The 27,140-nt window shown below is 34.0% G+C and overlaps 3 protein-coding genes and 1 long non-coding RNA gene across 4 annotated transcripts; all 4 read left to right on the top strand.

Annotated features, from left to right (window-relative positions):
* Positions 1-3,102: 3,102 nt before the first annotated feature.
* On the top strand, positions 3,103-5,467 carry LOC136814995 (transmembrane protein 180-like). Its single transcript, XM_067071430.1, has one exon. It carries the CDS (start codon positions 3,120-3,122, stop codon positions 4,563-4,565), a length of 1,446 nt encoding a protein of 481 aa, XP_066927531.1. The 5' UTR covers positions 3,103-3,119; the 3' UTR covers positions 4,566-5,467.
* A 557-nt stretch (positions 5,468-6,024) lies between these two features.
* On the top strand, positions 6,025-16,623 carry LOC136814996 (macrophage migration inhibitory factor homolog). The gene is made up of 4 exons (XM_067071431.1): positions 6,025-6,202; positions 7,868-8,005; positions 13,920-14,092; positions 16,315-16,623. The coding sequence occupies exons 2-4, from the start codon at positions 7,898-7,900 to the stop codon at positions 16,403-16,405; spliced, it is 372 nt and encodes a 123-aa protein (XP_066927532.1). The 5' UTR covers positions 6,025-6,202; positions 7,868-7,897; the 3' UTR covers positions 16,406-16,623.
* A 462-nt stretch (positions 16,624-17,085) lies between these two features.
* LOC136814997 (uncharacterized) lies at positions 17,086-21,085 on the top strand. The gene is made up of 3 exons (XR_010847666.1): positions 17,086-17,200; positions 17,734-17,864; positions 20,881-21,085. It is a non-coding gene; the product is annotated as an uncharacterized lncRNA (long non-coding RNA).
* Positions 21,086-23,920: 2,835 nt separating this feature from the next.
* Positions 23,921-25,871, top strand: LOC136814999 (macrophage migration inhibitory factor homolog). Its single transcript, XM_067071432.1, has 3 exons — positions 23,921-24,066; positions 24,479-24,648; positions 25,666-25,871. The coding sequence occupies exons 1-3, from the start codon at positions 23,959-23,961 to the stop codon at positions 25,733-25,735; spliced, it is 348 nt and encodes a 115-aa protein (XP_066927533.1). The 5' UTR covers positions 23,921-23,958; the 3' UTR covers positions 25,736-25,871.
* The last annotated feature ends 1,269 nt before the right edge of the window (positions 25,872-27,140 follow it).

Here is a 27,140-nt window from a genome sequence, read left to right on the forward strand (position 1 = left end):
TTCTTAGGTGTAATGGGGCCTTAAGACATTATATTTTGTGATTCTGTCAATATTTTTGTCAAAAATTGTTATTAAGACATTAAAATAATAACTGAATAATTAATAAGTTCCATCCTTCTAAAACCACTCTCTTAGGGGGGACCTTGCAAGCTTCTGTTTGGTGCCATTTTTTTATCCATTCACACCATCCACATCACATTTTGCATGATAAATATTTTTCGTGCTTTTGTCTTGTTAGGCATCATATTTTATGATTTTGTCATTATTTTTGTAAGTGTCACTAGGTTGTTATTCTATTCAATTGTCATATAATATCTAAATAACATGTATTACTTTTTTGTAAAAAATGTATATGTTATGATCTTATTATCTTTTTTCCGGTCTGCACTTTGTTGACCTGTAACCTGTAACCTGTGACCTGTAACCTGTAACCTGCGACCTGTAACCTGTAACCTGCGGTTTACACAAACCGAAAAATCACCCGCGAAGGTAAAAAACAATCCTTATTCGGCTGACGGCAAATTATTCTCCTGGGAATAGAGCCGCCAAATGATCAAATCAAAACATTGAGAAAGTGTGACGTCATAATTACTGCTTTCAGTTTGCGTGTTTTGAAAGTTTGATGTGTGTACTCCGTCTTCGTGGAATTTTTTTATGGCATGAAAACAGAATATGCAATGTCTTTAAGAACAAATTCCTAAAAGGCTTTTGTTGTTCTGTAAATATTTCCTTTTGGATTAAGAAATTCCATCTTTTATTGTTCTAATGATTATAAAATTTATTTATAAGATGCGTTGTTGTCTTTTTAATCTCTGTGTAAACTTGCATATGTTTTGTATACATTCCAACTAAATCCAACCACGGCATTTTCGTTCCTGTATTTTTGCATACAATTCAAGATGGCGGACGGAAAGGCAAAAAGGTCTATTTGGAAAGACTTTCCAAATTAGGAAATAAAACTTTCTTAAATATCAAAAGAAATGGTGACCGCCACTTTCGTAGACGCCGCCATAAATAAAAACTAAGTTCCTAAAAAGGAAAGTTTTTTTTCGCGCGCTTTTATATTCAGCCATGCGTGAATACGATGGATGGACTTTTTTAAAAACTGTTTCTGATTAGGGATATAATACGCCATCTTTAATTTTGATATTTACAATATAAGGGCCCGTCTACATATCAAATTTTAGTGTAGATAGGGTTTCATTACATTTTTCGAAACGCGTTTCGCCTGCGTTTTGACGCGGGAAAAGTTAAGTTTTTCATAAGGGTATATCTCGGACGCGCGGTCACTTTTGTTGACTTTATTTCTTTCGATTTCAGTTCGGTCTATCGTCACCAGTTGTGTTATCGCCGTTAGGAGTGTGCGAATATTGTTTTGACCTGGAGAAAAACAGTAAAACAAGCATTACTTTCCTAATTTGGAAAGTCTTTCCAAATTAGGAAAGTCGCAAGAATTTTGAAAAAATTTCCTAATTTGGCAAAAAGTCTTGACTGTAGAAATACAGGGGGTCACACTACTGGCTACAGGAACTGAAAGCAAGCAATTAAGGCCAAAATTTTTGGTTTTTCTGAAAGACAAAAGATATAGGAAGCTTTACTGAAAGAGGGATAAGGCTGGGACAATCTATTTAAAAGATATGGACAAAAAAAGGCACTTTTTTGGGTGATAATTAAGATTTTACTTAGAAACTTTAATTCTCTTACCCCCGTCTCACCCCCCTGATATGAGCAAGGGAACCATGTTGGCCACCCCTACTGAAAATTTCAGATCAAAACAAACAAGGAATTAATTCCTGTAACTCAAAGAAAATTGGAAAAAGCTGGTTTTTGACTGTTTCTGATCCTGAAGTGCTATTTTTTGGTAAATGTTATGCAACTTATGTTTGGATTTCTAGAAAGCTTACCCATTCATTGTCAATATATTTTTTATTTGAAAGTAATCTCTTCATGGAATAAAAAGATATAGTCAAATCACAATCAGGGTCATTTTTCAAAAAATATTTGCCAAAATCGATTTTCGCATTTCGCCATTTTACCCTACGCAAACGCACGTGGTGGGTGCCAAAAGTTCATGCCAAAGGTGTTCAAATGCCGTAGGCGTTAAAAAACAGCTGGCCCATCCGTGAAAATTAGTTTCCGCGAAAAATTTGAATTTTTTTTGCAATCCGCGAAATTTCTATTTTTATCGTTTTTTTATTTTTTTTCTACATGAGGGCACACAACCCTCGAAAAAGGTCAAATCCTCGATATGCTTGTTAGCAAAAAATCGTTTTCCTCAAAATTTTCTTCACAAATTTACAAACTTGGAAGAGGTATTGGAAATTTTTTTATCTAAAGTGATCGCTTATTGTTAAAAGCTTTTCAATGCAAGAGGGTAATCCAACTGGCTTGAAATTAAACATTTAAAAGGATATGTAAGAAAAGGAGGGAAATAGAAGGGGGAAATTTGTAAAATCGCTCAATTTTTTTAGTCAAAGCACTTGTTATACATTTTTGGAAAGCTAAGGGGTAGGGGAATCAAAATAACTTGGGTGCCAATTTTTTTACATGAGATTTCGCTGTTGACAAATCAAAAGGGCTAATCACAAAATTAGTGTCTAAGAAAGCTAAGAGTCTTTCTGTCTAGCTAGCCTTAAATTTGAGATTGGCCCATTTTGCATGAAACAGAAGCAGGGTGAATCTCAAAATTTATGCTCAGACAAACATAAAAATACTTAGTTTTTTCAGACAATAATTTTGAGATTGGACCTTTTGATTTGTCAACAGTGATTTAGATGCTAATGTTAGATCTTTTATCAAAACAAGTAGCAAATATCAGATAAAATGGTACTTGAATACTTATAGTTTACACCCCTCCCTCTTTTAATAGGGGGTGCAAATTTTTAGAGGCCTTTGTAGGGGTAACAAGATGGATGTGATGAATGTTGAGTTTTATTTTTAAAAAAGGGGGATGGGTATATAAGGGGTAAAACAAACATGGGGAGTTTAAACCCATCTGCAAACTATGGTTAGCACAATCAGATAAGATCCATGATATAGCAACCCCAAAAAAAAATTGTAATGAAATTGTTTCAATATGTATTATTTTTTCAATTTACAGGAATTATGTAAAATCCAAAATGGTACCAGTGCACATAGCTTATGGTGGATTAGCACTGTTCATCAGTCTACTAAACAATGTGTTCCTTTTATTTTATGTAACAACTTTCTTGACAGTCTTTGAAATTGATAGTACGTCATTTTATATTGGAGAGACTATATTCTTAGTTTGGAATTCAATTAATGATCCATTATTTGGATGGCTTAGTGATCACAATGTTTTGGAAAATAAATCAGATGCTTCCAAAGATGTAACCACTACAACTGTATTAAAACGTATCAACATTTTATCAAAAGTCGGACCCATTTACTCAGCATGTTTTCTTTTATTTTGGTTTCGATTTTTACCGGTTTGGATTCAATTTTCAGTGGCACTTTGTCTTTATGACAGTTTTTTAACACTGGTAGATTTACATCACCAAGCATTATTAGCAGATCTAGCAATTGAAGCAAAAGATCGTGTCAAATTGAATAGTTATTGTTCAATGTTTAGTGCAATTGGCTCGGTGTCTGTATTCTTATCCTTTTCATTATGGAGAAAAGACAATTTGTTCCCGTTTCAACTATTTTGTGTTGCATTGGCATTGGTTGTTGCCGTGGGATTTCATGTTTGCTGTAAATCTATGAAACAATATTATTTAACAACATCTATAAAAAAGCGAGATGATGCTCAACCAGTTAGCAAGCAATATAAAACTAGTTTTACAGCTATGAAAAAGTACACATGCCAACTATACAGGCATCATAATTTCCTGGTATTCTCAGTTATGAACTTTTTACAAGTGTTCCATTGTCATTTTAACAGCAATTTCTTCCCTTTATTTATACAAAATTTATTGGGACATAAAATTAGCCAAGAAGGTGGTGCTGCCCTCCTTGGCTTATCATTCTTAGTACCACACATTAACAATCTTTATTTCCTTCAACTATGCAAACGCTATGGAGTATATTTTATCATCAAAGTTTTATTTATGGTGAAAGTAAGTCTTGCCCTTTGTATGTGGCATCTTGGCGTATCGCATTGGTATCTCTTATGTCTTTTCATAATGAGTAACCGTATATTTACTGAAGGAACTTGTAAATTGTTAAATTTGGTCATCTCAGACCTAGTGGATGAGGATTATGTGAAATTTAAAAGGAGTTCGCCAGTATCAGCTTTGGTATTTGGTACCGCAGCTTTCTTATCAAAACCCGGCCAAACACTGGCACCAGTTTTAGGTTCATACTTATTATATGCTCAAACGGGGAAATCACTTTTCTTAAAACAATCTGAACCTGATGCCGTTTATGAAGAGTCAAGTGATTTTTCAAATGGTTGTTTTTTCGTTATGGTCATGGTATCGATTATTTGTGGTTTGCTGCAGTTACTGGTTTGGAAATTTTTCTCATTGAAAGAGAAGTATTTACAGCAAGTGAAAAATGATCGATATTATATGGAGAAAGGTTACCATAGTAATGTCATATAAAATGATCATGGTACACATATTATTTCTATACTATGTAGCATTTTTTAGCATTCAATTATGATATTTTAAACAGTTTTAACTAAACTTTCTAATGAATTTTGTCTGTTTTTGCTACATTTTTGGTACAACCAACAGGGAAGTTTAAAATTCTATTGACTTGGACATTCATGTCAAATGAAGGGATTTTTTGTATTTTATAAAACTAAAAAGGGTGACTTTATCGCTTTGGGTATTCTGAGGGCTGGTCTTTCAGGTATGTTTCACAATTATTTGTTGATAAAATTATTGATAGAGTTATTTTTATTGTTTTTAGAGATTGTTCTAAATTTAAACCTTTATTTTTTTTATTTCTAGCTAAACATTTTTATTTAACATTAACGCAGTAGCAGCGTGAAGACAGAGGAGTAACTTCCCTCTTATGCGGCCAAGTTTTTGATGACGGGCAAAAAACTTTGGGCACCCAAAGCGCCTCTAATCGCTAATTCAGGGGTCCCTTTGCTATTTATTGCCCTAAAGTTAGTTATCTTTACCCAAGAAGAGGAATGTTATCTAAAAATTTTCTGTTCGCCTCAATCGCGTAACCTTTCAAAACATATATTTCACAAAAATTGGAGGGGTGCTCTCAAAATACCTATTTCGGAAAATTGCTTCCCCCATTTATCCCAAATTTTGGTTGATCCACCATATGTTATTGCAAAAGTTTCAATTATTTCTACAATGGCTGTAATTCGCAAAGACGTTTCTCTTTTCTTACACTCAAGCTGACTCAAGTTAAAAAAATCATTTTGATAACAATATTCTTGGACACATATTAACCAGCTGTAGATTTGATCCAATCAGCTTTTTGAATTTTATTTTTGTTAAATAGAAATTTTCGAAAATTGCATATTGTTTAAAACTAAGGTATTACTAAATTATACCCTATATTTTCTAACTTTTTGGATTTATATTGTAAAAATTAGTAGGGGAATTAATATTATTGTAGGAGGAAAAAATTGAAAGTTAAGAATATTATTTTGTGAGCCCCTGAAGTTGTTCAGTGATTTTAGCTTGAATTTTAGCTTATTCCTTAAAATATTTATAATTCGAATTCAGCATATCATTCAAACCCGATTTTTTAACGTTTTAGATACAAATAAAAGACTTCGGAGATGGTAATGGTAATCTTTAAGCGTCCCAAAATACGATAGGTCGATCTAGGTCGTTAGGTTTATACAGTACATCGGGTGTAAAACACGATTTCAGGAAAATCAAAAAAAAAATCAGAAATAAATATTCAAAATAATTGCACCATAAGGGTCGATCATTTGCTTGAATTTGCTCAAATATAACGAAGTTTTTATTTTCTGTTTTTGTCCACACTTACATTCGATTTGATATCAGAATAAATGAAGTTTGTGAAGAAAACCATGTGGAACAAAATCATTATTGTATTACATATTTTTGTATCTCTAGAAAGAGAAATGATTCAAAAATAAATTATTATATATCTTTGGAAATTGGTTTAACAACAGAGTTCTTTGGAAGAAAAGAATGACCATTACTGCCATCATGGTTGGTGTTCCATATGCGAGAAAAATGATTTCTCTTATTGAAATGATTAACTATGAATTAGAGCCTGGTTAAATCTATTTCAGGTATGGTAAAGATTTATTATTTTCTTACTATAAAAGTTTTCGATTGATGTTCTAAATTTTGATATTTTTCTAACGACTTTTTGCTGCGGCGACAAGGGCAATATTTTCAAGTCAAGTCAAGATGAAATCATTTTCAAAAAAGGAAAGATTCCACTAATTAAGAACGATTCTCACAGAAATACAAAAGAAGTAAAAAATTTTCCCTTGTTGGCCAACGTGATTTTTGGTCGGAGCCGGCTTTTTAAGTTAAACTATTTCTTTGTATGATGTCGTGGCCAACCAAAGTAAAACACTTTGAAACGGGTGCAATATTTCACTTTACATGTAGGTCAGATTTCTTTTGCATTCTTGAAGCCTATTTGTATTATAGACAAGGATATGTTGTGTAGTATCAAATTTTGAAATAAAGATGGTGGTTTTTCAAAGAAACCTTTAAATTTTTACAGCTTCTCGTGCTTGAATCGGATTAACTTTCACGAGCCCAAAAAGTCTCGAAGTTGTTTGGATTTATACTGTATCGCGTGAATTTAGTTTCGCGAATAAGCCTGAAACAAGTTGAAAACTAACCTTATAAATGCCATTTTTTGTCTAAAATAGGAAACTTGTGATTGTTTTTTAGCACCGAAAAAAAAAGAAGATAATTTAGTAAAAATTTTTGGCGTTGATTTATTTTCGCGACCTAACAATCACGATTGAAAACGATTTCGTTAAATTCATTTTCGTGAAAAAGGTAAAAATAAATTTGAGGAAATGCTCAACTGCGCGAAATTGAATCTCTCGACAACAATTAATCAGATTAAAACAACATTGCAATGTCTTTTAAGAAGTGTCATTTTTTCCTCTGCCACAGTAAATCCTCAACTGTCCAATGCGAGGTTAATCCTGAAAGTTAAATCTAGAAAGTCCCATCCATACTTTTTTGGTTAGCTTTTGTGCCTTGCTCAAAGCAGTTGAACCTTGTAAAAACATACTTTGTAAAAAAATTGTGTTTTTGCTCATTTCAAAGCACAATAATTACAAATTTTATTATTCTTGCACTTTGTAATGATTTGTTTATTTAGTCATTAGTTTAGTGTTATTATATCCAGTCTCTAGGGTAAGTTTTTTCAGTAATAGGCTAAGAGCGAGTGATCAAGGTTTTATTTTCGTTATAAAAGTAGCTGATTTAGGACAGAGACATCTACTGCAATATTCATTTACAACAAAGATAGAGTGATAGGAAATTTGAAAAAGGATAGAAAGATAAAATTATCCAATATGTAAATCAATATGTAGCATCATCAGAAACTGAAGATTCATTTATGTTTATAAAGGGTTTGGGGTGGAGATCTCTATTTTGCAGTTGATACCGTATCTTGTATGAGATCGACACTCATATTATATTGAATATTCAGAATAAATACCGTGAAGTCGGGTAACTTGCATCAATGAAGGGAAACTTGCATAGCCATCAAATGGCTGACCAATCATACCAGCAAAATTTTAAAACAAATGATCTACGCAGTTCCGATCGCAGCTCTACTCTATCATTTTTGTTTTGATTTAACTTTGTATTTTAATGACCAGACAGGTCATTCATTTGAGGGCTATGCAAGTTACCCGATCTCTCGGTAGAATTTACACGGATAATATCTACGCGGATTATTTACCAACTTTGATTTTCAGTTAAAAATTCGACTTCCAACAGATCACAACATGCCACACCTTCGGATCCACACTAACCTCACCAAAGATCTTTTCACTGAAGAATTCATCAAAAATGTCACTCAAAAACTTGCCACAGTATTTTCATTGCCGCCTTTTGTAAGTGAATATTTTGTTTGATAGGGCATACCTTAAGGGAAAAGTTTTCGCGAGAAGAAATTTTCGCGGAATTCAATTTCAAGAATCAGAGTTTCAAAATGGCAAATTTCGCGGAATTTGAGTCAGAAGTTATAGATTCAGATGAACTTTTAAGCATCACGGAGTTGTTTATATTTGTTTATATTTGATAAAATACACGTTACATGCTTAAAAATCAATTGTGTCCATGTTTTTTGGTAATACCTGGTCAATAATAACAACAAAATAAAATAAAAAAAAATCGAATTTCGCGGAATTTAATTTCGCGAATTACGCCCGAATTCGCGAAATTAAATTCCGCGAAAATTTCTTCCCTTAAGGTACACGTTTTTTTATAAGAACAAACTTTATAAGAACATAAGGCTTTGATGGCCAAAATGTTACGCCTAGTTAAGAGCATTTTAAGGCTTTGTGGACTCTAAAACACCCAATTTCTTAGGAAAATGGACAAAAATAATCAAAAAAAGGTGAACATGTTAAAAACATTTTTAGGCTTAAAATTCAAAAAGTTAAGAACATCCAAAGGCTTCAAAAATTTTGGATGTTCTTTTTTTTTTTTTTTTTTTTTTTTTTTTTTTTTTTTTTTTTTTTTTAATGGAGAATTTTTAATAAAATACAAAAACATGAAAAAAACGACCAAATTTCAACAAAAAACGGTATCGCCTAGCAGAATTTCAACAAGAGATGAAATCGAAAATGTTGCAAATCGATGTACAGAACAAAATTGCATAAAAGATGACGACAAAATGAGATTAGAATGTCATAAATGTCAACGAACACTGCATTATGCATGCACAGGACTACCATCTTACCAAATACAAATGTTCCTGAATAAAGGCTATCGAAAATACCAATGCATAAATTGCTGTTCCATTGATCAAGAGCTACACCGAAAAATCTTGGACCAATCAGAGAAAATCAAAAGCTGCACACATAGCCGTAAAGAAATTGAAGCGTGCGAAAATATTATCAAGGTGAAAAACGAGAATGAAAGGAAGTTGAATGTTGCGGTTAAAGAATTACAAGCTAGATGTCAGGGATACGTTAAAGAAAGGAACCATGTTGCCGATACTATTCAAGCTCAATTTTTAGCGCTGGAAACTAAACTTACCACTAAAATCGAAGATACAATGAATGCGAAACCTACAGATAACAAAACGAAAACAAATTCAAAGAAAAGTTTTGCCGAAATCACGAAAACCAATGACGAGTTAAATATGAAACAAATACTTCGCAGCGAAAAGGTTGAAGAACAAATGGAAGAACAGAGAAAGCAATCAAGGGAAGCTAACATCATCATCCATGGAGTGGAAGAGAATGGCAATAGAGATGAAAATGATTTCGTAAACGAACTCCTAAACGACGTTAAAATAAACACAGAGCCAACTTACGTCTCCCGTATTGGTAAAGAATCAAATCGTACACGACCAATCAAAGTTGTATTTAATGGCGGGCATGTAAAATACAAATTTATGAGAAACTTAAGGGAATTGAAGCAGTACGACAAGTACACCAACATGAGCATCACAGACGATTTAACAATAATGGAAAGAGACCAAGTAAAAGAATGGAGAAGTAAAGCAAACGAGAGAAATCGAGCAATGCCGCAGAGCGATTACAAATGGAGAGTGCGAGGAAGTCCTCAAGGAGGATTATATTTAAAAAAGATATTTTGTAAAACAAGATCGGTTTAGTAACCTTTGTAATAAACCAAACCAATGTATGAGCGATTTATAGAGGCCCATGTGCATGAACGGTGGCCTGGAAATCTGTAAAACATTATTATTATTATTATTATTATTAAAATCGTCATTTTTGGTCTAACTCGTAGTAATTGGATTGGGTTCATGATCAAGCAAAAAAAAAATCAAAAGTGAGTCTTTCCAGAAAGATTTTAAGCCAAAATTCAAAAAAATGTAAAAAATTGACAAAAACCCACTTTCGGCCCTGTAATACTTGATTCTGTCCTCTAGCGAATTAAGTTTTACCATTGGGCATCTTTCTATCATTCAGGCAGGTCCGCGCAGTGTTAATTTCCCTTACCTACCCCCCTTAGCCCTTTAACTGCTGTTCGTATTTTTTAAGGTTCGACCTATTTGCCAGATGTCGGCATATGCCGACATGGGCAAAAGGTAGCGATTTTGACTTCATTTTCTGAATAATATATGAAGTATCAGCCAAGGACTATAATTTTGAGTTGAACATAGTTGAATATTTATTTTTCAACATAGAAAAGCTGTTAACTATTATCTTTTTTCATTTCAAACCATCTAATACAAAATCTTTGTAGAAGTGTTAAATTTTGCGGCAAAGGAATGGAAAGTACCCATGTCGGCAAATCCCGACATCGGCAAAGAAATGGAAAGTGCCCATGTCGGCAAATCCCAACATCGGCAAAGAAATCGTCTGTCCAGATATAATTGGCAGTGGAAACAAGAATGCCTGTAACTTTTAATAGTGAAATATAATTCCAAAATTTTTTTTTGCTTGTTTTAGAAAATCAAAAGCGCTATATTTGAATGTATTTTTTGTTGAAAAATTCGCGAGTTTTAGCGGTTAAATCTGCGATTGCAAAAATTGAGCTTCTTTCTTTTTATGCTATAACGTTCATTTTTAAACTAGTGGTAGTTTAACCTTAGGTAAAGAAGGTTTTTGAATTTCAAGGCAAACTGAAAAGTCCTTCGGAAGATATGGGACCCGAAATACCCCTTGGTAGCACTTTTCTGTGAAATATCAAATCTCCAAATTTTTACTAAAAACGGGGGTTATGTTATCTTTTTTTGAATAACGCATTGGCGTTATTGGTATCATTGATCATTTCGAAACAAAGTGAATACACAATTTGATTGTTAATTTCGCATAGCGAAAGTATTACGATAGTCTTTCTATGTATGTATGTATGTATCGAGAAAATTTTTGGGGCGCAAATTATGGCGTGGGCGTTTGGCTGCGGGCGTACTACGGCCAATATTCTAAAGGTGGACTCACTCACAAAGATAAAAAGTGATTAAAAAACAGGGCTTTTCTAAATAAATAAAATACGCTAGTGCAAGAAGTGTAACCAAGCCTTTGTAAACATTCATCGTGAATACTTTTTAATGGCTGCTTGATTGCACAGTTGCACATACTTTTGAAACTTGGAAACTTGCTGCTGTATAAATTTTTATCATGTTTTCTGGTCTTTTGTAGAGTGTTTACTACTAAGTATTTTATGTTTGTGTAGTTAGTGAATGCACCAATAAATTGACCATGCTCAGTAAGTAGTACAAAAAGAGTTAATTTTCCACAACAACAACATCATTATAACCTCCCCTTTCTTCTCTTCTTCACCAAAACTACAAACAGCACAGGTATGATCTTTTTTTCCTTTTTTCAACAGATAGTTATGTGTTAATAGTGAAACCAGTTGTGACAAACAGTCAGTTTTAGCAAGTATTTCTTGGAGATAATGTCAATTGAAATTCAGCAATCATTTTTGTATAATCGAAACGACCCTGCCTAGACACTGCCGTACATTATTGTACGGTGGGTACAGTGGGTGTACAGCAGATTTAAAATTAACCTATTTCCACCGCCGTACAAAGGACATTTAGATCCAGCACAATGTACAGCGGTCGTCAGCGGTCCCTCGTTAATGATGACAGTTTTCTATTCGATTAAGTTTGATTGGTGTTCGAAGAGTTTGGTTAGTAAAAGTTCCAGCTTTTCCTTCCCGATGGGATGATAGATATTGGCTCGCTCTTTAAGCTTTAGCGTGGGCGTCTGCTAATAAGCCGTTGGAATGTAAAAAAAATGGACAACAAGGTAATAAATCAAACTAATCGAGCTTCAATCAAACTTCACCGATCTTGATACACCTTTTGCTAATTAGGAATTTTATTTTGAATCATGGTACCATTGTTTGTATAAGATTCCCATTTCCGCACTAAGATTCTTGTTACTTTTCTGGAATCTTTCCCCTATATTTTTCACGGGATAAACAGCAAGAGATTGGGGAGGGTTTGTTTAATGAGATGCAGTTTAAAGCAGTTATAAAGGAGTCAAAGTTTAATCTCAAGGAGTATCATTTCTTTTGGCTAGTTGGCTAGTTTTTACCCTGCCATTTTCTAGTCCAGAAGCTGGAGCTCAACTACTCAACTGCTTTTTGCGTTTAATGGGCTCTTCCAGAAAATGTCCGTACATGGGGGTGGAGGATATAGTGTCCGGAGGGGGGGGTAGTGAACAATCTCCCACAATCTACAAAATTTGCCTTGTCCTGGGGGGGGGGGTTAAACTTGCTCTCGATGGGGTCAACTGATGCTTGTGTCCAAGGGGGGGTAAATTTTCAAAAAATGTTATATCCTTCACCCCCCCCCCATATTCAATTTTTTTCTGGAAAAGTCCAATGATTTTGATGGTGGTGGGCCATCATTCATATCAGAAAGCGAATATAGTATACAACAGATTTTTCTGACTAGCCATTTTTCTCAATTTTAGATAAGTTTATATAAACTTTGCGCAAGTGAAAGAAGTCTTTATCACAAGTTCCTTCAAAGCACAAAATGAGATTTCTGGCATCAAAGAATGAAAAGTTCATTTTTTCTTCTTCATTTTCAAAAAAATTTAAAATTATTTTTCTCAAGTATATTGCAGTTCTCTGAATTATTCTGAATTGAAAGAATTTGTTTACGCTTTATAGAATGGAATTCTTTAGTCGCATTATTTAAGGAATCTTTTTTTAATGGATTGAGATTTTTCATAAAAAAAACAGGGTATCTATGACCTGTGTGTACAATACATTCTCTATATTTTGTTCAAAATGCATAATGCTGCAGGAGTCACGTTTCACGCGTCTTCATCGTTGATGTTCAAGTATTATGCGAAATTTTCGACTTTAAGTCGTCTTGTTTTTATTGAAACGATAAGCACATTGAACTTACATTGCCTTTGTTATTTTTAAGTAATTATAGAACTTTGCTACTTCCCAAAACACTTTGCACAGTTTGACAATGAGGTCATGAAATGAATGTTATAATATATGATTGAAAAACTGTTTTATCATCACTACCCCCGTTTTTATTAAAAATTTGGAGATTTGATATTTCACAGAAAAATGCTACCAAGGGGTATTTCGGGTCCCATATCTTCCGAACGACTTATCCGTTTGCCTTGAAATTTAACAATCTTCTTGACCTAAGGTTGAACTACCACTGGTGTAAAAATGACCGTTGTAGCATTAAAAGAAAAAAAGCTCAATTTTTGCAATCGCAAATTAAACCGATAAAACTCGCGAATTTCTCAACAAAAAATACATTCAAATATAGCCCTTTTGATTTTCTAAAAGAAGCAAAAACATTTTTTGCAATTATATTGGACTATCAAAAGTTACAGGCATTCTTGTTTCCACTGCCAATTATATCTGGACAGACTTTAGCGATTTTCTTTCAAAAACTTAGAAAAAAATGACCGTGGCACTTAAAGGGTTAAATATCGACTTCGTGCTTGTTGGAAACATAGTCTTGAGTGGAATATCGATCAAAAAGAAAAAAAAGAAAAATAAATTTGGAAAATGAAGATGAAAAATGCAAGATAGGCAAGTTCTGTAGTAGCCTTTTTGTTGACGTTTACAGTCATTTTAATGAGAGAATTTTAAGTGTAATAGACCTTTTCATAAATTACGTCACAAACATCACTTGCCTCGTTTTGAAATTATTGCCATGGTGAATAACTCCCAACGCATTTTATTTACTTTCTATTTATAAAGGCAAAAAATGTTGGTGACGTAATTTATGAAAAGGTCTATTGCTGATTCTCCTTGATTTATCATTTTGTGAAAGTATATAAATCTTTATTAACTTCAAAATTTTCTAAAAAACTTTTAACAATTTTTACACAGGCTGTTTTGTTTTCATTGAGTGCCAACGAGACGTTTTACTATGTGGATAGTTTCGATCCTGCAGCATTCATTGTACTTGGTAACCTTGCCGATGCACCAGATGAAGAGCAGAATCAACAATGTGCTGAAATCATCTTTGAAGCAATGAAAGAAGTTGGAGTACCGCAGAACAGGTTTGAATTTTTTCTATTATCCTGTAAGTGCAACTTGAATTATAGTTACCTTTAGGTTCATGGATCTTTATATACCAAGCTATATCCACCGTCTTTGATTGGAGTTCCTAGAAAAGTGGTAGGCTTAACGGCAGCACTACCCGGAATGTTTTTCACCAACACTGAAAAGTGCTACCAATCAGAGTACCACTTCAAAAAATCTCCGATCAAAGATTTTGCTTACCCGGGATCGAATTTAATTCATTTAATAGACTAGAGTTTACTTCTGACTGAACTTTGCTTTCTGCTCTGATAGTTTTCGTTGGCGTATTGAAATAGTTTAGAGGATATGACCATCTTGGAATTTTTTCATTTTTGTTTTCAAAAATCATATCAAACACAGAAACAATCTAAAACTCCATCAAAATTTATGAAATTATAATGAAATCACAAAACTACCTCCCAAATTAAAAAGAAATGCTCAATTGATCATAGATTCCATTTGTTTTTCTCCAAAAGGGGACTGGATCTAGTGGTATGGACATGTTCATAAATGATGAGTAAATATCGGCCTTTTGGAGACATTTGAAATGACTGTTACAATTTTACTCATGATAAAAATGTAACAAAATTTCAGAGGTCCTAGCTGCTGCAGTGGTTAAGCTATATCGCTGAGGTTTCTTAAGATAATCTTGTATCAAAAAGAGACTTGATTGAATTGGAGCTATGAAGGTTTGTTTCAGAGTCAGTGAAATGATAAAAAAGTAACAAGCAAGAAATAAATAAGATGATAAAAATGGCCATAACTCATGAAATATGTATTGTGAAGATGTGAAAATGTTACACATCACAGGTTATACATACACGGACCTTCATTTTGAGTTTCATGCATCAATGGCTGCTCATCTGATAAAAAAGTAACATTTTAAATCCTTGAAATTGATACTTTTAAGAGCCCTTGAACCAAACAAAATCCAAGTAAAATTATTTTTCTTTCGTGGTTTATTGAACAAAATAGGTTGGAATTGTGCTTTATATATTTTTTTAAATTGTAGAAGGCCTAAATAGGGTAATTTTGTAACATCAATTTCAACTCTTTCATAATATTGGCATCTTTTTTATATATGTTACATTTTTACATGATTGACATTAAAGAGGTTTCAGAGATGAATTTTATTTCTTCAGAAGGAAAGTAACGTACTAAAGCACTAGTTTTCATGTTAATAAGTCAACAGTACTGGGTCATTTAGTGGTAATAAAGTAACAAAATTGTTTTTTTTTCGCAATTTTTCCAAGTTTTGTTACAAATTTATCATGTTTTTATCGACTTTTAAATAGGCATTGGATGGTTTTAACTAGCCATAGGGTCAATGAATGGAAATAGTGACCCTCCATGTCCTCAAAAGAGTCTCAATTTGATAAATATGTAACAGGAATTCAAGAGTACAAACAAACATAAGTCTAAAATTGTAGTATAGACACCCTGTTTGTTACAGATTTACCATTTTAAAACAGACAAAGAAAACATGACAATACAAAAGACATGATATTGGTCTTAGGGTCAATTTAGATTAAAGAAATATCCTTCTTGTCACCAGTTAAATTTCTTTAATGGTCTTTCAACAACAAGTGCGCGCCTTGTCCGGTACTAAACAAGTTTGTGGTGTTACATTTTTACCCAAATGCAGCGTTTTTTGAAATTAAAGACATATTTTTAAAGGTCATAAGCCTCGTTAATATTTCCCCCAAAGGAGGGCCTTTTTTGGTGAGATTGACATGATTAAAGTGACTTTAGGTACTTTTTTTGCTATTTGCTAATACTGTTACTATTTTATCTTTTTCTTAGCCGTAGATGTAGACCCTGTTACACTATTGCCCTCTATTGATTTTTTATTTTCTTATGGATAAAACTAACCATTTGAAGAAAATCGAACAATGAAAACAACATTGAACTTCTTTAATAATAAAAAAGTTACAATTGTTACATTTTTACCAATAGCAGGCCCGGGTAAGGTATATATAATGGTCAGTAGTGTAAACCCTTCAATTCAATTCATCATTAAATACTACAATGCTGCTTTCCCTCCTAAGCCAACTAATGAATATACTCTTTTTTTACAGCCAAAAATATGACATTTTTCAACTATACCTTTTCTTCTATTAAATCGTCTCAAATGGTTTATCAGTTTATCTTGTGTATTTCACGAATTTTTACCAACAGATTCATTTCTTTCAATTTTTAGGATTGATATTGCATTCAATTTATACCCAAAAACATGTGTTGCTATGGACGGAAAAGTTTTCTCGAAATGGAAGCGTTATCAACAAAGTTGATTAAAATGGCTGGAAAAGAAGCATTGGACCCAAAAAATAAGAACTTAAAGAAGCTAGCTTTATAGTAATTTGTTTTGAAATAATACTGATACGCCGCTAAACATTATGTCAATGGGTAAACCATCATGATTTAGAATGTAAAAATTTAGGTTCTTATTTCTTACTAAAATTCTTACTTACAATGTACACTTTTTTTATAAGAACCAGTAAATTTTTGATGAGCCTCGGCTATTCTTATTTGTTTTACACTTTGAGCCTCAAATTGTTCTTATCCTGTTTTTATTTATAGGATAAAATTGAGTTATTTAGGCTTCATACCCAATTTTTACTGCTTTGGCCTCTAAATTGCTTGAAATTGAGTATCCAGGCTCAGCATTGTTCTTGAATTGTTCTTATTTTTTGGCAATTTTAAAGCTCATTGTTCTTATAAAAAAATTGTGATTTGATATTTGTGGTGTGTTTTCACTTTTTAACTAAAATAACACTTGGAAGTTGTGCTCTTTCTTTGATTAATAAAAAATATCTTTCCAACGAAGTTTCTCTTTAAACAATCTTATCAGGTAGGAGAAAGCTTAAAAGTTGCGTTGTTATTTTAAAAAGCAATTTACTACACTGAAACTTACATTCAAGTTCAAAGATGTCGAGTTTCTGCATGTCAGTGTTTGTTGTTGTGATCAAGTTACAGTTCCTATTGCAAACAAAGTATGGTAATAAAACCACATTCATTTCGTTTGATATCCTCAACAGTGGCATTTGTTGTGACTGTCGGGCTTTTGGATTGACATTAGTGTATTGGTATGAAGTTTTACTTTTAAAATTACTTTCACCTTTCTTAAAGAGTTATTTTTTCCCCATTTACTTTGTCTCTGTTATTGAATAGGATATTCTACCGTGCATTACACTATATTTGCGTCTTTGTCTCACCAGACTAGTGTATACTCCTGGATGGACTTTGCTTGAACTTTGCTGAACTGCTTTATTTTAAGTTTTGATGATTTTTTGATTTTGCTGACGCTGAATCTAGTGTGCCATTCAGTCTATCAAAATCCCTCCGGGTGGCATTCGGGCTATGTCTCATCCCTGAGTTTTTACAAGATAATTCACTAATTGGTCATTTGAAGTGTAGTGTCACTATAGAGATGATGCGTTCTTTAGAAAAAGTAACAAAATTGTTTTATTACTGGTTAACGACCAACCAAATCAAATAAATAAGAGCTTGTAACAACTCCAGCTTGTCCTATGTCTCACGTGTACGTTACTTTGTATTTAAAAATGTGAAGCCTCAGGCCATTTTGTCAATATAATAGTTCTTATTTATATCTCTTTAGGAATACAAGGATTTTTCAACATGCCACACCTTCGGATCCACACTAATCTCACTAAAGATCCCTTCACTGAAGAATTCATCAAAAATGTCACTCAAAAACTTGCCAGTGTCATGTCACTACCTCCAGCACATGTTAGTACAACTGTTTTTATTGGTATTCTAAAATTTTCAAATTTAAACTTATAATATAAGTGGATCAGGAAGTATTCTATTGTTATATCTACAGTCAACTCTCTCTAGTTCGAACCTCTACTTTTCGAACCTTTCTATAATTCGAACTAAAATATTGATCCCCTCAGCTAGAAATTCATATAAAATACTTTTTGTAATTTGAATCCTGCTCTAATTCGAGAAGAAAAATTTTCTTCCCTTATAGATCGAATTAAAGAGAGAGGTCTAATAATCATAAGCGATATAAATCCACATTTTACCTTACAGGTTTATTTATTTAACAATTTTAATTTGACGATAATTTTAATTTAGCGATAGTTTTCTTAAAATCTACCTTGGGTGGGAGAGTGAAAGTATTTTTTTTAATCAATCGTTTATTCTTTCCATTCTTATTTCAGCCCTAAATAAACCAGCTGCGCTGGAAGCTCTAGCCGTAAGCTGAGAAAGATGCAAGGATTAGATAAAATAAACAGGTCGGAAATGGAATGCAAAAAGGGGATTCATAATATGCATAATAACTGTTATATTCTTCGGACATACCCCGAAATTTTCTCTCTATTGCGCGTCATATGAGTGTCACGGGGGCCAAAATTAGCACATAAAGAAAAAAAACGAACTAATTAACTTTAGGGGTGATTTTCCTAAGGGTAAAATTTGTTTGTGCGAATGGCACCTAAAGAAGCGAAATCAGCAAAATTTAATCCCCGCAAAAGTTTATCCCATTAAGCCACGGGTTTTTAGCTAAGCACTATTTTTTCTGCTGGGATAATACTTGGAGAAGAGTAGGATAAACCAAATAAAATGGTTCAATAGTGTGTATGTAATAAATAGTGTTATATTTGGAAAAAACCTGTTTCGCGTTTGAAAAATGTTCAAAAGGAACGGTCGCCCCAGCCAATGAAATTACGACAAAGTCCAAAAAATATCATTTTCAGTTATAACACTGTGAAAATTTCTCCGATCTTGTTCAAATTTACACAGGAATTGTGTTTTAGTATCCTTTACTGAATTCTCATAGTGATATGTTTGTAAAAAATCTGTGTCAGGTTTGAAAAATCAAAAGGAATGGTTGCCAGCCGCGACAAAATTACGACAAAGTCCAAAACGATCATTTTCAGCCATAATACTGTGAAAAAATTTCCGATCTTGTTCAAATTTACACAGGAATTGTGTTTTAGTATCCTTTACTGAATTCTGATAGTGATATGTTTGTAAAAAATCTGTGTCGGGTTTGAAAAATCAAAAGGAACGGTCGCCAGCTGCGACGCAAATTACGACAAAGTCCAAAAACGATCATTTTCAGCCATAATACTGTGAAAATTTCTCCAATCTTGTTCAAATTTACACAGGAATTGTGTTTTAGTATCCTTTACTGAATTCTCATAGTGATATGTTTGTAAAAAATCTGTGTCAGGTTTGAAAAATCAAAAGGAATGGTTGCCAGCCGCGACAAAATTACGACAAAGTCCAAAACGATCATTTTCAGCCATAATACTGTGAAAATTTCTCCGATCTTGTTCAAAATTTACACAGGAATTGTGTTTTAGTATCCTTTACTGAATTCTCATAGTGATTGTTGTAAAAAATCTGTGTCGGGTTTGAAAATCAAAAGGAATGGTTTGCCAGCCGCGACGCAAATTACGACAAAGTCCAAAACGATCATTTTCAGCCATAATACTGTGAAAATTTCTCCGATCTTGTTCAAATTTACACAGGAATGTGTTTTAGTATCCTTTACTGAATTCTCATAGTGATATGGTAAAAAATCTGTGTCGGGTTTGAAAAATCAAAAGGAATGGTTGCCAGCCGCGACAAAATTACGACAAAAGTCCAAAACGATCATTTTCAGCCATACTAACTGTGAAAATTTCTCCGATCTTGTTCAAATTTACACAGGAATTGTGTTTTTAGTATCCTTTACTGAATTCTCATAGTGATATGTTTGTAAAAAATCTGTGTCGGGTTTGAAAAATCAAAAGGAACGGTCGCCAGCCGCGATGAAATTACAACAAAGTCCAAAAATGATAATTTTCAGCCCTAACACTGTCTGACTGTGAAAATTTCTCCAATCTTGTTAAAATTTACACAGGAACTGTGTTTCAGTATCCTTTATTGAATTCTCATAGTGATATGTTTGTAAAAAATCTGTGTGGGGTTTGAAAAATCAAAAGGAACGGTCGCCAGCCGATGATGAATACGACAATAACAAAGTCCAAAACAGGATCATTTTCAGCCATACATAACACCACAAAAAATACTGTGTATCAATGGCTGTGTGTTTGAAAGTTTCATTGTCAAGTTTGAAAATCCAAAAGGGACAACCACCAATTATATATCATCATGAAAAATGACCAAAAGTCCAAAATAGATCATCTTTACAGCATAAAATCATGAGAAACACACGTATTTGAATTCGCTTGACAAGACACAGACAAGTTCTTTTAGTGATAACTAGCAAGTGAGATAAATTAATACCAGTATTTACACTTGCAGCTATCTTTTTACACTAAAAATATGGTAATCAAAAACAATGAAAGCAAATTCTCACCCTTCTCTAGCAGAAAATTTGGCAAGAATATCGATTAGGTTTTCTCGTGACCAGCCAATGTTTACTTCACTAACTGATTTGTACTGGCAGTTTATTAGGAAGCTAACTTCATTTTCATCAACTTTTCTCTCTATGATTGCTCAAGCAGGAGCGCACAATAAGGGAGATAAACAACACAATAAAGGAGATAATATCTCGCGCTTTCGTTTTCTTCAGCGGATTTCCCGCTCTCCCGAACATCGATAGAAACCGAATCGGGAAATACTTTTTTGGAATCTTAACGCCGTCCCCCCCAACACCCATTTTAATGCTCACCTGCGGCTAGAGCAATTAAAGTTATATAGTCTATTTTAACAAATTTGCCCCAATTTTCTTGAAATTTTCTTAATTTTGAGCCTCATTATTTCATATCCCAATGTTCTTTTTTAGGCACCTGTATTTTCATTAAGTGTTGGCGAAACAATGTACTACATGGGCAGCTATGAACCTTCAGCATTTATCACCTTTGCAACGCTGGGTGACTCGCCAAAAGAAGAAATGAACCAACAATGCGCTGAAGTCATCTTCGAAGCAATGAAAGACATTGGGGTACCACAAAACAGGTACACGTTTGTTTTATAAGAACGTCCAAAATCTTTGAAGCCTTCCGATGTTCTTAACTTTTTAGTTTTAGCCTCTAAATGTTCTTAAAGTGTTCTCAATTACACCATTTTTTGAAAATTTTGCAATTTTCAAATAAGAGTTTTTGAGGTTTCAAAGCCTTAGCTTGTTTTTAACATTTTTGCCATCGAAGCCTTTTGTTCTTATATAGTTTGTTCTTAAAAAAAGCGTATAAGGTGAAGTGGATTCAAAATTTCTTTAGAACTCTCCTTCATGTAGGAGGTTTATTGCTACTTTCGGTTTAACAAATCAATGAATTTTGACCCCCCCCTCCCCACACACTCCATGGCTTTTTGTCGAAAAAGTAAAAATTTTTCTATGCAAAATTACAAAAAACAACTCAATGCCTAAAACAGTCGTTTTCCTAATAACTGGGATACTGATCACGCATTGATGTGAGTAACAACTGGGACGCTAAATCAGGTAAGTTCAATATTGAAGTCAATACTACCGTAATAAATAATTGAATGTCTAGAAAACTTTGCACCTTTGAGTTTAAAGCCCGAAGGGCTAGAGTAGAATCTCTAACCTTTCTCAGGCAAGAAAAAGTGAAGCCACTTATTTCCCATCAAGAATGTCCCTAGAACGCGCCGCAATCATGACGACGGATTGTATCTAGCGGTTCCTTTGTTTTTGAGGACTGCTTTTTTTTTTAATCTAGCGATAGGTTTTACTATTACTCTGGCGTTTGTGTAAAAACCACACGCTGGTGTTCTGTATGGGAAATAAGTGGCTTCATTTCCAATCCAGGAGTCTCGAGTTTAGCTCTTCGGACTTGGAAGTCAATGTTTTATACACATTCTACTTTGAATTGACATTGACATAGAAGTTAAGGACCTTTAATGATTTTTCATAATCACCACTAATTGATTTTAATAGGCACCCATCACAACACCTTTTATCAATTCTAACTTCTGAAATCAAGGAGCTACCTCAAGAAAATCTTTAAAAATTCTTTCTATAATTTTCAGTAGTAATAATAATATCAGCGACCGTAGTGCAGTGGTGGAGCATCCGGCTACGGTGCGCAAGGTTGTGGGCTTAACCCCCAGCCGACTCATACCAAAGATTTCCATACTTGATGCCTCTCTGCTTGATGCTCAGCAATTGAGAGAGGTATCAAGGTTAAGTGGGGAAATCCAGGGAGAAAGAGTGACGCCCTCCCCTACCTTCGGGTAGATAGCTATCGAAAGAGGAGCCTTCGGGTCGCCTCCAACTGCGGTCACAGACTTACTGAATAATAGATAGAACTTTTAAAGATTTTCTTGTTTCTTACACCATTTTCAGGATTGATATTGTCTTCAATGTTTATCCCAAGAGCTGTGTTGCCATGGATGGGAAACTTTTCTCGAAATGGAAATTTGATTAGTTTTGCTTGTAATTTGTCATTTTATTTAGGAGAACATTTTAAGAAATAGAAACTGTTTAACCATTTTAATAGGATTTTATCGAAAATTTTTGAAATTATTTTCTACTGCATTTAATAGATTTACCTATACTAAACTATCTTGAGAATGTTAGTTTGAAAAATGTTTTTGGCTCTCCATAGAAGGTATCTTCAGGTGATTGTCATCTTTTTTTATTTTGACTAAGTAGCCTCAGTTATCACATCAAACATATGCTCGCTTTGTACATCTAATACATCTTTTCAGTATAGACAATAAAAAAATGTGTCAAAAAGGATTGGGACGGTTTTAGTGGGATAAAGCGGACAAAAAATGCCTTTTTATTTTGACTAAGTAGCCTCAAGTTGTTACATCAAACATATGCTCGCTTTGCACATATCTTATAGAATATCTCCTTATGTTATATGTAACTTCTGGTAGAGATTTCTCATGTGCCAGGCTTTATTTATCAAAAATCATATCAAACTCTGGCGTAGTGGTATAGTGGTTGTCGTGCTTGACAACACTTGACACCCACTGTGGCACTACGATTCACTTGGCAAGTGAATGCTCCTTCGCCCGGGTCAGCCCATGCCATGTGAGGGGAATTGGTTACCATAACTCTGATACAAAGAGTATGGGTAGATATTCCAGACATTGTGGTGTGCTGAGACACTTAAGAGGTTCTACACCAGCGAGGACATCTGTTCTCCCGTGTAGTTCGAGTGTCGTGGTATACATCATGGCTCGGCAGGGTTGCAATGTCTGCTTGCGCTGTGATTCCTACTCCATCGTGGGTAGGACCCATTCCGATGCATCGGAGGGCATATCTATCTATCTATATCAAACTCTGCTGAGTGGATCCTTTGGAGATATTAAGTTATACCTATCTTGATATTCTAAGATTTTCTTTTTATTAAATTGTAAGTGTGTGAATGGGGCTCACCCAGTCCCCACCTAGTCATAAAACAGGTTGTTCTTTTGGAAAATATGTTCATCTCATTTTATATCTGGATGCGGGGGTACCACCCTTGCCATCCGACGGGGTTTCAGTTAAAGTTCAAAAAATGGACCGTACACGGGACTCGTTTTTATGAAAAAAGTGTCCCAAACGGAACAAAAATTGCAAAAATTTTCTCAAAATCGTCCATTTTTTTTTCAAATTCCAGCAAAATAGTACCCTACGAGGGACTGATTTTCTTTATTTTGTTGTTTTTGCCACCCTACCCGGACTCATTGAGATGAAAAAAGGTACCTTGACCAGCGGCACATCCCCGTACCCCTTTTTGACGAAGTACCTCCATCCCCCGGGATCTGAATGTTATCTGAACGTTTGATGGACTTTTGGCTTTGAAGTTCTGTACCAACTGATCGGTTTTGTAAAGCTACCTCGTAAATCTAGTTTTTAAATTTCTTTCTTTAGTGTACTAATACAATAAAAATAACTAAATAGATCAACACAATGCCACACTTAAAGATCAGAACCACACAACCTGCTTCAGATTTCGATCAGGAATTCTTTGATCAAATCACAGATGCAATCGCAGCTGTTAATAACAAACCTAAAAGTGTAAGTTCGTTGTTATTTTGAAGCCTTCCAATTTCCATTCAACCTCTGGCTAATAACTTATTTGTCTCACGACATACCACAATTGACTTTGATTAAAATTCCTAAAAAAATACATTTTGTCCAATGCTTTCATTTCGAAAACTTTTATGACGCAACATATAATTTCTTACTTTTAAAAGCTTTACTTTTACATGAGTTTCATAAAGGATATTTCATATCAGGGCAATGGTGTATTTATATTGTGCTGAATAAAAACAAAAATTATTTTTATTTTCCTCTTTCTGACCAATCTTGCTCCACATCCGTGTCAACTTTGAAGAAATTGTCATAAACGTTAGACGTTAGGTGTTAGATTTTGAAGAAAATCCCGCTTAACTTACAATAATCAGTGTTTTTACTTTTTCTTTTTCAGTACTTTTTGATCGATTTAAAAGGTGATCAAAAGATGTCTTTTGGTGGCACAATGGGGAAGGTTGCCCACGTGACATTTTCGTCGATCGGTAAAATCAACGCCGAAATGAACGCCAAGTGTGCAACCGCCATCTTTAAATCGTTGAATGCAAAAGGAGTTCCCAGTGATAGGCAAGTTTTAGTCTGGACCATAATAATAATGAAGTCTAAGCACAGGGGGGGGGGGACTAAAATGGAATCACCTTTATTATATGTAGAATTACACTGTTTCACACATTGAAATTATATTGAGCATGATTTGAAAATTTGTCGAAATCTGTCTCTTCAAACTTTTAATTAAAGCCAAATAACTTATTGCCACCGAGCGAGCACAGCGAGCATAGGTGGCTTCATAGCTTCACGAGGTTGTGCAGATGGTAAAAATTTTCGCCGTCTTTTTTTTTTTTTTTTTTTTTTGTCGTACACGGCTAGCCCGTATCTATAGTATTCCGTACATTGGGGGATTATGGCGTGGGTGTTTGGCTGCGGGCGTACTACGGCCAATATTCTAAAGATGGACTCACTCACAAAGATAAAAAAAGCGCTTTTCTTAATAATTAAAATACGCTAGAATTACACTGTTTCACACATTGAAATTATATTGAGCATGATTTGAAAATTAAAAGTGTTTTAACTTTGAAGCAGTTTGGAGGCCACAAGAATGTTTTGACAAATTTTCTTTCTTTTTTATCTGGTTATCTCACTTCAAAAATGTCATTTATCATTTTCGACTATTTTTCTAAATGTCCGGGAATCACATTACTGCATAACTATCAAGATGGTGTCTGAGCAGAGGGGGGCGTACTTGGTTTGGAAGGTGACGGGTATGTCCGAGCCAAAGAGCCTGTGAGAAGCGAGAGACTGAATCTCGAAAAAATTTTGAATTGTTTTGATGTTTTACGACCGTGTGAGAGGCTTTTCGAATTTTAGTCAACATTTTTAAACTTCTGTAGAAACTACGAGCATTGATGACCCTGACCACCTGGGGAGTCTATTTTTTTATATTTCGTAATTTTGGGACCCTGTCAGATTGTTGGTTTATGGTTTTTGTACCCCTGTGATTCTGAGTGTCTGGAATTTTCATAAAACTCAATCCCCTTGACTTTAACATTAAAAAACCCACCTTTTTTGTTTCTTAATTACATACAGGATATACATTGAATTTCGTGATCTTTCACGTGAAAACACAGCATGGAACAACAAGTTATTCTCCCAATAAAAAAAGGACTGGAGCCAACCTGTCAATCGTTGAATCACTAACACTAAAAAGCACGCATCATTATTTAGGTAACTAATATTTTTTTCAAAATTATTTTTTAAAGAAAATAATAACCAAATATCTATTCTAAAAACTACATTGTCAACTTTTACGTCATTTATGCGAAAGTTATCTATATATTAATAGCGGTGCTTTGTGTGTCTGTGTGTCACCACTTTCGTTTTCGCTTTGTTTGTGTTTTAAAATTATGACTTTTAGTCTCTTGCTCCACAAATTTGTTCTATTGGATTCGCGCCATTTGCAAAAGATCGGATAGAGCTTGGTTTAGAGTTTGTTTTGAAATTTAAGGCCCATCTACATTTAGTAATTTTAATTTCTGCCCAGACATGCCTTTTTCTCTCTTCTTTTGTTTTAAATGTTTTCGAATGTATTTGACGATCGTATTTATTAATGACATCGCTTTTTTTTAAAACCAAACATTTCATTTCATAGAAAGGAAAATTTCAAAGTAAATCCAAAACATACTTGTCTCCCGAATAGACGGGGGGGGGGGGGGTCCGAATAGCAGGGGGTAGAAAAATTTTCTAAATTCTAATAAGCGGGATGGAATAGAGGGGGTAATTTGAAGACAGAATTTTTTAAAACTGATATCAATTTTAACAACAAAAAAGAAACTTTAACAAATAATAAACACGTAAAATAAGAACCAATACTAACAAAAAGGAAAATTTTAACAAGTTTAAGGTTTATCTATATACTGTAATAAATATTGAATTATTCGAGTTTAATTGGCGGGGGGGGGTGGATTTTTGTTCTCTCCACAATAAAGGGGGGACGTCTATTCGGGAGACAAGAGTAAAAATCAAAAAGTTTGTGGACAACAACAGCATTCAAAGGGCGATATAAGCTAGAAAAAATAGTTCACTGGTTCTTTCTTCTTAAAATATTCAAGTCGTCGTTACTGTTAAAAGTATGTACGTCATTTTTTATGTTTAAATTCGTTTAAGTTACGACAAGGGTTTAAAAAAGCAACTTAGAATTGTCTTATTTTATTTCAATCTGATAAAAACAAAGAGTTGCACTATTCTTTGTGACCTTCCCACTTTTTTCTGAAAAATTGTCATTTAAACTGGACGGCATATTTAACGCGAGCGAAGCGAGAAAAATAATTGAAATAACTACCTGCAGAGTCGTTTCAAACGACACTGGTACACAGTAAACGATGCTGATAACTTTTGACTTAAACAAAAAATTATGTCACGGGGGGGGGGCAGTACACGATCCAAATATGGTTAAAAGATAAGACACCCGTGGAAGGTTAGAGTTAAACGTTGTAGAGATTTCTTTTTTTTATTTGATCGCTTTTTAAGCCAGCTTCAACATCCAAAGGACTTTTAGTGCGTTC

The sequence above is a fragment of the Clytia hemisphaerica genome, unplaced genomic scaffold, assembly GCF_902728285.1.
Source record: "Clytia hemisphaerica strain Z4C2 unplaced genomic scaffold, Clytia hemisphaerica genome assembly, whole genome shotgun sequence".
In the NCBI taxonomy this organism is placed as follows: domain Eukaryota; kingdom Metazoa; phylum Cnidaria; class Hydrozoa; order Leptothecata; family Clytiidae; genus Clytia; species Clytia hemisphaerica.

What these genes read in the sequence shown, in the direction of transcription:
- LOC136814995 (XM_067071430.1), top strand. Translation starts at nt 3,120, where the DNA reads ATGGTACCAGTGCACATAGCTTATGGTGGATTAGCACTGTTCATCAGT.
- LOC136814996 (XM_067071431.1), top strand. Translation starts at nt 7,898, where the DNA reads ATGCCACACCTTCGGATCCACACTAACCTCACCAAAGATCTTTTCACT. An exon ending in TATTTTCATTGCCGCCTTTT is followed by an intron (nt 8,006 to 13,919) that starts GTAAGTGAATAT and finishes ATTTTTACACAG; the next exon opens with GCTGTTTTGTTTTCATTGAG. An exon ending in GTTGGAGTACCGCAGAACAG is followed by an intron (nt 14,093 to 16,314) that starts GTTTGAATTTTT and finishes TTCAATTTTTAG; the next exon opens with GATTGATATTGCATTCAATT.
- LOC136814999 (XM_067071432.1), top strand. Translation starts at nt 23,959, where the DNA reads ATGCCACACTTAAAGATCAGAACCACACAACCTGCTTCAGATTTCGAT. An exon ending in TTAATAACAAACCTAAAAGT is followed by an intron (nt 24,067 to 24,478) that starts GTAAGTTCGTTG and finishes TTTCTTTTTCAG; the next exon opens with TACTTTTTGATCGATTTAAA. An exon ending in AAAGGAGTTCCCAGTGATAG is followed by an intron (nt 24,649 to 25,665) that starts GCAAGTTTTAGT and finishes AATTACATACAG; the next exon opens with GATATACATTGAATTTCGTG.